At 39.9% G+C, this 13,441-nt stretch overlaps 1 protein-coding gene across 3 annotated transcripts in view; it reads right to left on the bottom strand.

Annotated features, from left to right (window-relative positions):
• Positions 1-13,441, bottom strand: part of CA11 (carbonic anhydrase 11) — a 716,291-nt gene that overhangs the window by 95,807 nt on the left and 607,043 nt on the right. For all 3 annotated transcript variants that reach the window (XM_072110510.1, XM_072110509.1, XM_072110508.1), the window contains one exon: positions 12,024-12,096. In XM_072110510.1, coding sequence (XP_071966611.1) covers positions 12,024-12,096 — 73 coding nt within the window. The remainder of the gene's footprint in view (positions 1-12,023; positions 12,097-13,441) is intronic.

Raw genomic sequence — 13,441 nt, forward strand, 5'->3', positions numbered from 1 at the left:
TTTGGCGGATTCTTCATCCCACAGACAGGGACTACGCTTATTATTCTCCATTAAACAACTCATATAGCCGTATAGACGTCTTTCTCATTCAACATAGATCTAACTATGTATAAAATGCATACAGCATACCGCCATTTAGTATAAAATTCATACAGCATACCACCATGTAGTATAAAATGGATACAGCATGCCACCATGTAGTATAAAATGCATACAGCCTGTCGCCATGTAGTATAAAATGCATACCGCGTACCGCCATTTAGTATAAAATGCATACAGCATACCACCATGTAGTATAAAATAGATACAGAGTACCACCAAGTAGTATAAAATGCATACAGAGTACCGCCATGTAGTATAAAATGCATACAGCGTATCCACATGTAGTATAAAATAGATACAGCGTACCCCCATGTGTATAAAATGCATACAGTATAATATGCATACAGCATGCCGCCATGTAGTATAAAATGGATACAGCGTACCACCATGTAGTATAAAATGCATACACCATGCCACCATGTAGTATAAAATGCATACAGCATATCGCCATGTAATATAAAATGCATACAGCATACCACCATGTAGTATAAAATAGATACAGAGTACCACCAAGTAGTATAATATGCATACAGAGTACCGCCACGTAGTACAAAATAGAAGCCCTGATAAATATCACAAATGCTGCATATATACACATATACAAACAGTAGATACAGCATATACACACACACACATACACACACAGATACATATATATATATATATATATATATATATACATACATATATACACAGATATACATGGATATACATACATATACACACATATATACACACATACACACATATATACACAGATACACACCTACATACATATACACACATATATACACACATACACACATATATACACAGATACACACCTACATACATATACACACATATATACACAAATACACATATATACACACATACACACATATATACATATATACACAAATACACACATATATACATATATACACAGATACACACATATATACACACATATATACATATATACACAGATACACACATGTATACACACATATATACATATATACACAAATACACACATATATACACAGATACACACATATATACATGTATACACAGATACACACATATATACATACATATACACACATATATACATACATATACACACAGATACACACATATATACATGCAAGGTGCCGGTGGCGGCGGGGGGCGGGCGCAAGGTGCCAGCAGCATCGGGGAGAAAGGTGCCGGACTGAGGGCTGCAACGCGGTCCCGTCTGGCGTGTGGAGCACGGTGCCGCCCCCTTGTGGAGCAGGAGGCGCACCGCCTGAGGCGAGATGCTCAACACGCCTCATGACAGGTGCGGCCCTGGTCCCCGGCTCTCACATACTGAGGTCGGTTTGTGAGATAGTCTAGGATCCAACTAGAGAGATGGTGGTCCACTCCAGCCAGATCCAGTTTGTCCCTTAGTGGCCCTGGCTGTATGGTATTGAAAGCACTGGAGAAATCAAAGAACATTATTCTCACAGTGTTCCCAATTAGTCGATGTTTGGCGGATTCTTCATCCCACAGACAGGGACTACGCTTATTATTCTCCATTACACAACTCATATAGCCGTATAGACGTCTTTCTCATTCAACATAGATCTAACTTGCGAACCAATCGCCAACATTGGAAATATTCAACTTTCAGATCATGCCCCCATATATTTATCAATTCTTCCCTCCATTGCCAAACGACCGTGGTCTTGGTGCCTTAATGATCATTTACTTAAAGACGCCCTCAGTACACAAGAGATCAAAAATACTATAGAATCCTTTGTGCTTGTTCCCGACCTATAGGGTCATCTATACGAACACTCAAATAAATGTGGCCGCACATTGGCTCGGTTCCTGCACTCTTGGTCTCATATCCCACATATCAAAAATGCAGAGGGCAAGATCACACACAATCCTGTGGACATCAGCGTGGAATTTGGCTCTTATTATTCCTGCTTATATAACATTAGTGGTCATGCTGCAGACTTGGAGTCAGCTTCATTGTCGACAAGAATAGATTCTTATGTCAGGGATACAGCCCCTCCCCCCATAGTATCATCATAGTTTATACGGTGGGGAAAAGACACATGTCCATCAAGTTCAACCAAAAAAGGATTGGATGAGGAAGGAATTTAGGAAACAATTCTATAAAACATAACCATCAATGGTATTTAGGTGTAAAAAGGCATCTAGACCCTTCTTGAAGCCCTCTACTATCCCTGCCATGACCAGCCCCTGAGGTAGGCCTGAGATTGCCATTTCTCATAGTAAAAAGGCCCTGTCGCCTCTGGTGATTAAACCTTGATTTCTCCAGATGAAGACAGTGCCCCCTTGTCTTTTAATTTGATGTAACCTGAAACAATTTACCACCATATTTACCATACCTCCAGAGCTGTTTGTAAATGTATTGCTGATGCACAGTTGTGTGTGTAACTGCATGGATGAAGTAGAGCTGTGTGTGTAATTGTATGGATGAAGCAGTGCTGTGTGTGTAACTGCATGGATGATGCAGAGCTGTGTGTGTAACTGCATGGATGATGCAGTGCTTTGTGTATAACTGTATGGATGAAGTAGAGCTGTGTGTGTAACTGTATGGATGAAGCAGAGCTTTGTGTGTAACTGCATGAATGATGTAGAACTGTGTGTGTAACTGCATGAATTATGCAGAGCTGTGCATGCAACTGCATGAATGATGCAGAGCTGTGTGTGTAACTGCATGGATGATACAGAGCTCTGTGTGTAACTGTAAAGATGATGCAGAGCTCTGTGTGTAACTGTAAAGATGATGCCCTGATATAGAGCTGCACCCGATCTCCCAGGGAGGAGAGCCACAGCACTGCTCTCCCCTCTTTCGGGTGTCCTACATGACCTGCGGTGATGGCAGAATCATGTGACTGATCACATGATTCTTACATCACCACATACTGCTGGGAATGGGGGCATGCGGCCCTGGGACAGGGTAAGAAGAAGGGGAAGAGGGGAATAGGGGAAGGAGGGGAAGAGGGGTAAGGAGGGGAAGAGGGGGATGGGGGGCTCTATGTGTATAGCTGAGCTTTGTGTTTAACTGTATGGATGATGCAGAGCTGTGCGTGTAACTCTATGGATGATGCAGAGTTGTGTGTATAACTGTATGGATGAAGCAGAACTGTGTGTGTAAATGTATGGATGATGCAGAGCTGTGTGTTTAACTGTATGGATAAAGCAGAGTTGTGTGTGTAACTGCATGAATGATGCAGAGCTTTGTGTATAACTGTATGGATGAAGTAGAGCTGTGTGTTTAACTGTATGGATGAAGCAGAGCTTTGTGTGTAACTGCATGAATAATGTAGAACTGTGCGTGTAACTGCATGAATTATGCAGAGCTGTACATGCAACTGCATGAATGATGCAGAGCTTTGTGTAAAACTGCATGGATGATGCAGAGTTGTGTGTGTAACTGCATGGATGATGCAGAGCTCTGTGTGTAACTGTATGGATGATGCCCTGATATAGAGTTGCACCCGATCTCCCAGAGAGGAGAGCCTCAGCACTGCTCTCCCCTCTTCCGGGTGTCCTACATGACCTGCGGTGATGGCAGAATCATGTGACTGATCACATGCTTCTTACATCACCACATACTGCTGAGAATGGAGACATGCGGCCCTGGGACAGGGTAAGAAGAAGGGGTAGAGGGGAATAGGGGAAGGAGGGGAAGGGGGGGAAGGAGGGGAAGAGTAAGAAGGGGGAGTTCTATGTGTATAGCTGAGCTTTGTGTGTAACTGTATGGATGATGCAGAGCTGTGCGTGTAACTCTATGGATGATGCAGAGCTGTGTGTATAACTGTATGGATGAAGCAGAACTGTGTGTGTAAATGTATGGATGGTGCAGAGCTGTGAGTGTAACTGCATGGATGAAGCAGAGTTGTGCATGCAACTGCATGGATGAATCAGAGCTGTGAGTGTAACTGCATGGATGATGCAGAGCTAGGTGTGTAAATGTATGGATGATGCAGAGCTGTGTGTTTAACTGCATGGATGATGCAGAGCTGTGTGTGTAACTCTATGGATGAAGCAGAGCTGTGTGTGTAACTGCATGGATGATACAGAGTTGTGTGTATAACCACATGGATGATGCAGAGGTGGAAGTGTAACTGCATGGATGATGCAGAGCTGTGTATGTAAATGTATGGATGATGCAGAGCTGTGTGTGTAACTGCTTGGATGATGCAGAGCTGTGTGTGTAAATGTATTGATCATGCAGGCTATGTGTGTAACTGCATGGATGATGCAGTGCTGTGTATGAATCTGCATGGATGATGCAAAGCTGTGTGTGTAATTGTATGGATGATGCAGAGCTGTGTGTGTAACTGTATGGATGAAGAAGAGCTGTGTGATCATTCCGAGCATTGACCATAACTCTCTGGATATGATCTTTCAACCAGTTTTCAATCCAAGTGGAAATGATTCCAGCCAAACCACTAGACCTTATTTTACCCATCAGGCCTCTATGAGGGACAGTGTCAAATGCCTTTGCAAAGTCGAAGAATACAATATTTACAGCAGCTCCTCCATCCAGGCATCTGCTAACCTCTTCATAGAAGCAGATAAGGTTACTCTGACAACTTATATTTTTAGTAAACCCATGCTGGCTGTCTATATACTATTATATACTATTTGATGTCACATACTCCAGTATATAGTCTTTTACTAACCCTTCCAATATTTCCCCCACAATGCAAGTTAAGCTTACAGGCCTGTAATTGCCTGGTGAAGAGCCCTTTTTATATATTGGCACCACATTTGTCTTTCGCCAGTCACTTGGCACCACACCAAGTTCTTTGAGAACTTTGAGGTGTAACCCACATTTTTTTTACATTGATATACTTAAAAAATTTCTTGGCATTTGTTTTGCTTTAGCCACATGTCTTTCATTTTGTATTTTGGCTAATTTGATTTCCTTTTTGCAGATTTTGGTAAGTTTTTATGTAAGTATTAAAAGCCTCAGGTGACCCATCAGATTTATATTTTTTGAATGCCCTCTTTTTCTCATTAATTGCCCTTTTAACTTTAGCTGTAAGCCACGCGGGTTGTAATCTAGCCTGTCTATCCTTGTTACCTATTGAAATAAATTTAGAAGTATAATGACCCAGGATAGATTTGAATTTCTCACATTTAACATTATTGTCATCACATGACAGTATTTCATCCCAGTATATACCCTGTAGTGCAGCCCTGAATTTCTGGAAATTGGCCCTCTTAAAATTCTAAGTTTTTGATTTTCCCACCTGTTTTTGCTTTTTACAGTTTAAGAGGAAAATAATTATGTTATGATCGCTGTTCCCAAGGGTTTCCTGGACACTGACATTTTGGACAATCTCCGCATTGTTAGAAATGATAAGGTTCAACAATGCATCACCTCTTGTGGGATCTTCTACAAGCTGCACCATAAAATTATCCTGCAGAAAGTTGATAAAATGTCTCCCCTTCACAGATGAAGAAGAGCCCTGACCCCAATTTATATTTGGAAAGTTAAAGTCTCCCATTACCACTACTGTCCCGTGGAGCAGCCTGCTCCATATGTTCATATAGGTGACCCTCTATTTCCTCAGATGTTAGGGGGTCTATAAATTACACCAAAAATAATTTTGAATTTCAAACTACAAAGCTTCAGTCTCCTCACAATTTTATGAAACCAGAATTCGCTTTTAAGTCTATTCTGACATACAGACATACACCGCCTCCCCTCCTTTTGCCCTGTCTTTCTGAGAGAGTGTAAAACCTTGAATATTAACACCCCAATCATGTGATGCATCGAGCCATGTCTCCGTTACACTGACTATATCTAACTGTTCCTCTAATACCAGAGCCTCAAGCTTGCCCATTTTGCCGGTGATACTTAATCTGATTTAAAGTAATTTTACTGGCAAATATATCCTGAATATTGTTTTGTAATAGATGAGGTTGTAACTTCAGCTCTAGAATCAGACTTCAGCCTAGCTGAAATAAAAGATGCTATCAAAAACACCCTAGCTGGGAAGAGACCCGGCCCAGACGGCTTCTCACCTGCCTTCTATAAACTGTTTGGGGGAGGTCCTTTCCCCTCTTCTGACGCAGGTATTCAATTCACTGTCGCCCTCCATCCCTGGTCTCTGGAGGCCAACATCAGTGTCAACTTAAAAACGGACAAGGATCCGCTGCTCTCGGCTAGTTACAGACCAATTTCCATTTTGAATGTGGACCTGAAGTTGTACTCCAAGATCCTGGCGGATACTGGTCCCGCACCTCCCCAAATCAATAAATACTGACCAAGTGAGTTTTGTTAGGGGTAGAATAGCTAGGGATAACCTGAACAAGACGTTCCTAATAATGGCTCATGCACAAAAAAGGTCGATTCCTGCCTGCTTTTTGTCGATTGATGCAGAGAATGCCTTTGACAGGGTGCATTGGAGCTTTCTGTCTGTGGCCTTTTCTAGGTTGGACTTGGGTCCCAAGTTCTTGGGAAGGGTTCTAGCGCTGTACAACCATCCTACAGCTGGAGTCAGAGCCAATGGTTTTTTCTCCAACCGTATACAGATTACCAATGGTAACCGACAGTGGTGCCCTCTTTTCCCTCTCCTCTATGTAGTTTTGATGGAGCACCTGGCTAATGCTATTAGGAACAACCCCAACATACACGATATCCAGGTGGGACGGCGGCAATATAAAGTGGCACTATTTGTGTATGACCTCCTGCTCTTTATCTCCCAGCTGAGGATCTCCCACCCATCCCTGCTCAAAAAATTCTAGATTAATCACAGCAAGTCAGAGGCTTTAAACTTCTCATTATCACCCGAAGACACCCGGCACATCAAAGAGCACTTCCTTTTTTGTTGGCACCACACATCAATTAAATATCTTGGAATTGAAGTACTGGCAGATCTTTCTAAACTTTACTCACAGCAATTATCTACCCCTGCTGTATCGTACTGTGAAAGATCTATCCTACTACAATAGACAACAATTGTCATGGTTTGAGCAAATTAACATGGTAAATATAGATATGCTCCCTGGCTTTCTCTGCATCTTCCAGGGGGCCCCAATCACTCCCCCACCTTCCTTCTTCAGATCAGCTATTTTGCATTTTATCTGGGGTACAACCCATCCCCGGATAGGATGCGCGGTCCTGATTAGGCCAAAACTACCTGGGGGGGGAGGGGGGCAGGATTACCGGATTTTAAAACATATCACCAGGCATATAACCTGGTCCGGTTGCTCGACTGCCACTTTCACCTGCATAGCAAACAATGGGTTGGCCCATACCTTGAAACTTTGGAAATCCCTTATTAAGCATGTTATCCTCTCTCAGCCATATAGTCCTCACCTGGATTTCCAGCCGGCCTTCACCGGATCCACATTTTTGGGCCGATTCAGCCATGAGGACATTCGCATGCATGATATCTTGGGTGAAGCCCCAATTTAGTCATACTCTGAAATGCTAGACTTGTATGTCTCCTTCAATCTCTTGTGGCTGGAAATATCCCAGCTGGGAGCCTTCCTCAAACATCCAGGGAGAACAGCTGCCGCTGACCCCCTTTGAGGCCCTGTTTCGTCTAGGGACTTCCCCTGAACACTGCATTTTATAAATCTATGGCCTCCTACTGGAAGAATCGACTGGCTCCCCACTGACCTTTCTACACAAATGGTCCAGAGACCTGAGTGTCTCCCTCTCTCTCAAGGACAAGGCGTTCCTATTCACCCACAAACTTTCTGTGGCCTGTTCAGCTTAGGAGAAAAATTATGAAATCCTTTCAAGATTGTATAAAGTCCCATCTCTGCTGCATTCCATTTACCCCATGATCCGTGATATGTGTTGGAGATGTGAAGAGACCAGAGGTGACTTTCTCCACATCTGGTGGTCATGCTAAAAAAGATCTCCTTTCTGGAAGCAGGTGCTTGAAGTGACGCCTGAAATATTGGGCTCAGCAGCCCCCAAAACACCGGAGGCAGCTTTCCTCTCTATTCTTCCTGGCTCCATAGAGAAACAAAAAAAAGTAGTCTCCTACGATTCGCCCTGATAGCGGCACGCACAGTTATCCCACGTAGATGGCACTCTGGTACTCCACCCTCCATCTCTGAATGGAGTGATTTGAATGCATATACATTGGATGGAAGAGTTAATGGCAGATACCCTCGGCACTACAGAGAAATGCATAAAGCTGTGGCAACCATGGCTAGTTTTCCGAGAGTCCCAGAGCTTCAAAGATATCTTGAGAATGGATCCCTAAATAATCTCAATTAATCTCACTTCTTCCCCCCCTCAGACAACTGGCCTCTCCTTGCTCAACCCACTACCACCCCAATATCCTTTCCTTACCTCTTCCCTCCCCTGTTTGTGATGTCTTTATGCTTACTTGTACCCTTCTCAATGCAATGTTTTAATATGTTTGACTTTGTGCAGATGTACCTAATCGTTCTCCTACAATCCTTTGTTGGAATCCTTTTCTGCTCCATCTGCCCTGTGTTTGGAGTCAAAGAGCCAGGGGACCATAACCCGCTTACTGCCGTGCCTTGAGTGGTACCCCCTCAATTTACCTGATTGCAGCCTGCATTTTGCAGCAAACAATTATCGGTTAACGCGTCCATCGCTGCGGGCAAAGCATGGGCATGGGTATGGGCACCCCCATCTTGGGGAAGATCATTGCTCCCCGTGATGTCATCAGGGCGGGAATTGGTTGCCATGACAGCTGCCATGTTATAACCTATTTATTACAATGTGTGATTTGCACATAGTAATGAATGAGGAGGAAAATCCCCATATACTGCCATACTGTAGTATGGCAGTATATATTAGGATCAATCAGACAACCTAAGGTTAAAGTACCCTAAGTGGTCTGAAAAATAGTAAAAATAATAATAAAAAAAGTTTAAAAAATTATATTAATAAAAACCTAAAAATTCAAACACCCTCCTTTCCCTAGAAGTCATTTAAATATAAATAAACAGTAAAAATCATTAAAAAAATCCATTAGGTATTGCCACATCCGAAAATGCCTGATCTATCGAAATATAATAACAGTTTTTCAATGTATTTAACCTCGTAACGGAAAATAACGCCCAAAGTTGAAAACTGCACTTTTTAGCGATTTTGAAAAATATAAAAAATTCTATAAAAAGTAATCAAACGGTCGTACACTCCTAAAAATGGAAGCAATGAAAAGTTATCAAAAGTCGCAAAAAATGACATCATCCACTTATCCATACACTGAAGTATGAAAAAGTAATGTAAGAGCCAAAAGATGGCAAAATAAAAAAAAATTGTACAGGAGGTTTTCATTTTTGTAAATGTATGAAACATTATAAAAGCTATAACAATTTGGTATCCACGTGATCGTACTAACCCAAAGAATAAAGGAATAAAGTAGACATGTCATTTGGGGCAAACAGTGAAAGCCGTAAAATCCAAGCCCACAAGAAAACATCACAAATGCGTTTTTCACCATTTTCACAGCATTTGGAAATTTTTTTCCCGCTTCCAAATACACTGCATGGAATATTAAATACTGTCACTATGAAGTGCAATTTGTTACGCAGAAAGCAAGTCCTCAGCCAGCTCTTTACATGGAAAAATAAACAGTTAGAGATTTTCAAAGGTAGGAGGAGAAAGATGAAAACGCAAAAACGAAAAAGGGCCTCAGCGTTAAGTGGTTAAATACTGTCTCTACAAAGTACAATTTGTAAATCAGAAAACAAGCCTTCACACAGCTCTGTAAACGGAAAAATTCAAAAGTAATGATTTTAAGCCATTTACTTTATTCAAGATTTCACGTGTGAAGCAATGTGTGCTATTCTTATTTCTTTAGTTTTTATTTTTTATTTTTTACCACTGATTCATGCTAGCCTATGGAATCGCAGCCTATTTTATCCATGCTGATGAACTTTGAGCATATCATATTATGTTCTATTCTTCACTGTTAACTTGAGAATTTGCTGCTATTGAATCAGGCATCATTAGGTGTCCTTATCCAAATCCTTTGTCGCAGATTTTGTGATTTATGAGTGGAACAAGGAAACAAGGCCCAATTAATCCCGCTATAAATCTACAAACTCCAAAGGATGCAAATAGTGTCCATTGTGGAGCAGATTTGGTACTGTACAGAAACTATAACACAGATATGGACAGATTCGAAGCCAATAATTACATTTGTTGTATACTAGAAGCATGTATCCTTTTTGCCTTGCAGTGAACCTTATATAGTAAGCTGCATTCATTAAATATTGATCTAAAACTAGAGATGACCAGGAATGGTCGAAATTCAGGTTTAATGGGTTTGTCTGAATTTCACTTAAAAATTTGGTTTGGGACCTGGACTTTGAGACGAACTTTGACCTGACCACGAACCCTATTAAAGTAATTGGATCTTGATTTTATAACCAAAAAATGGCTATAAAATGGGACTAGTAAGCCAGAATAGGCTAGGGAAAGTAATAATAAGAAATAATAAAAAAATATAATAAAAAAAAATATGTCACAGAAGTTAAAGACATTCTGGGAGTTTAGACCCAGTTACTCAATCTCATAGCAATAAAATAAGCAAATGGAAAACCACACACCCTTCCTATTACTGTAGCTTAAGGCACTCTAGATGTTGAGACCCAGTTAGTTGAATACAAATTTAGACCACAAAGTGGTCTAATTTTACATGCCAGCTTCATGACCCCCTATCTCTGACCTGGAGGCTGGGCTCTCATGTCACAGCAAACCAAATTTTGAAGTGAAATTCAGACAAACCCATTGAACCTGAATTTCAACCATTCCTGGTCATCTCTAGTTTTTAATTAATGCAGCTTACTATATAAGGTTTATCTGCCAGGCAAAAAGGATGCATGCTTATAGTACACTACAAATGTAATTATTGGCTTAGAATCTGTCCATATCTGTGTTATAGTTTCTGTACAGTACCAAATCTGCTCCACAATGTCTGTTTATTGCCATTCTGTTGTAAATAAAATGTCTCTGTATATATCATTCTGTTGTTTTAAAGTTTTTTTTTATATCCTTTGATGATCACTGTCCAGTTTGTATAAAATTATGTGAATTTTTTGCTCCTCTTTTGCACTCTATGGCTAACAGGGTACAAATCTATACTACAAGTCATATTTCATTGAAGCATTAGGTGTATAATTCAGGGTTAAAGTGTGATAAGAAACAATCAATCCCTGCAATGACAGTAAAACTAGCTTTTCTAGATGATTGTAGTATCCAATCTGAAAATCACTAACCAAAAAGCTGTGCAGTCCCAGGCAAAACAAAGAAAGTTTGTTGTACAGGTTTTGATAATTTTCCATGTATTAAAACACAATAAACCCATATAAATTTAGTATTCCCATAATCGTACCTACCCGAAGAATAAAGAAGATGTCTCATATGGGGCGCACAGTAAAAACCAAGCCCATATGAAAATAGCACAAATGCATTTTTTCACCAATTTAACTTCATTTTGAAATTTGTTCCACTTCTAAGTACATGACATGGAATATTAAATACCAACACTATGAAGAACAATTTTTATGCAGAAAACAAGAACACACACAGCTCTTTACTTTAAAAAAATAAAACAATGGAAAAACATAAATGAAAAAGGGCCTGTCATTAAGGGGTTAATGTAGTAGACAATGTTAATACAGTACCTCTATGTGAAGTTCATTAAAACAAAATTCCATGTTTTGGAAATTCACCCTCTTTAGCAGTATTTTGCCAATGTGATGACCTAACAGTCTTGGTTATACCACATATTGTGGTATTAGACCTTTCTCTAGATGTTGTTCAACAGTGTAATATAATCAATCGCCATGTGACTCGGTAAAATTTCCTCTGTAGATTTGATAATATATCACACATTTCATTTTGATCATATTTCTGCTCCAACATCTGCATGTTAAAAGGATATTGCTTTACCCCATGGGATCTTCAGAATTCTTACTTCTAAAAGATATCCTTGTGATGGTTTCTCTGTTCAACATCCTGTTGAGAAATGGATTGGAATTATCCGCCACCTTCAAAGGAGAAGATCCAAGAATTAGCATAACTAATGCATTGAGAATAAAACATATATACAGCATATATATATATATATATATATATATATATATATATAGATACAAAGAGGTGAGGCAGCACTCGGGAAAAGTTATGAACTCGGGTGCAATTCCCAGGACCTGAACCAAGGTCCATCAAACCATAGAACAGCAAAAAAAGGCAGCACTCCGAGATTTGTGGAAATCAGAAAAACATACTCATTTATTCACACATGTGTCAAGGCTACGTTTCGGCTCCTTGCATCTGGAGCCTCTTGCATCTGATTTCCACAAATCTCGGAGTGCTGCCTTATTTTGCTGTTCTATATATATATATATATATATATATATATATATATATATATATATATACATATATATATATATATATATATATATATATATATATATATATTCATATAGAGTATTTATATTTAATGTTATTTTGCCAAATGTATTATGTATGTGAAATGTAGCTGAGCTCATGCATGATTCACTATGCCAAATGGTAAAATTTGTAAGCCTTGCAGTATTGTCATGGGAAATAGGATAGGAAAAAGACAACAACTTTTACTACTACTTATCCTATTGAAACTTTGTAAAAACAAATGCAATATCAATTATTGAAATTACAAGGAAAAAGAAAGAAAGAAAAGGATTTGACCATGTAATTTTATAATTTGTATACGGGCAGCCACCTCCAATAAACATTTAGGCTTCACAGTATAAAGATGTGTTACATATTAGAAATACAGTAATCACAAGAGAATACAAAGCAACATAACAATCACTCAGTAACAATGGGGGGGGGTGGCGGAAGGGGGAGTAGGGGGGAGAAGAGAGGGGGGATTCTGAAGTGGGGAGATGGAGGGGAAGAAATGACATTCCTTTTACACATAATAATATGTATGCACACTCCATAAAGTATTCTATACAGATATTCATCCACCCTTGATAGAACAGTAAATTAAGATTTGAGTGGGGGGAAAGAGTAAGTAGTTTTACTCTGGGGTTGTAAAGTGCATAAAATCTAGCCACCTACTCCATATATTTTTAAATACAAGTGTAGAGCCAGTTCTTTTGAAAATCAGGTGCTCGAAAATACAATTTCGCTGTATCTTCCGAATGATAGTGCTCTGAGACGGGATCTTGGAGAGAGCTTGGCTATGTTAGTTCTTGCAACAGTAAGCACATGACATATAAAGGCTCTCTCACCTCCTAGTAAGTTTTCCAAACCTATTGTTAGGATAACAACAAGTGGCCGCTGGGGTAGGTGAAATATCCAAGAACCAAGGAGAGAGTACATGTCTCTCCAAAAAGTAGT

The sequence above is a fragment of the Engystomops pustulosus genome, chromosome 6 (assembly GCF_040894005.1).
Source record: "Engystomops pustulosus chromosome 6, aEngPut4.maternal, whole genome shotgun sequence".
Lineage (NCBI taxonomy): Eukaryota > Metazoa > Chordata > Amphibia > Anura > Leptodactylidae > Engystomops > Engystomops pustulosus.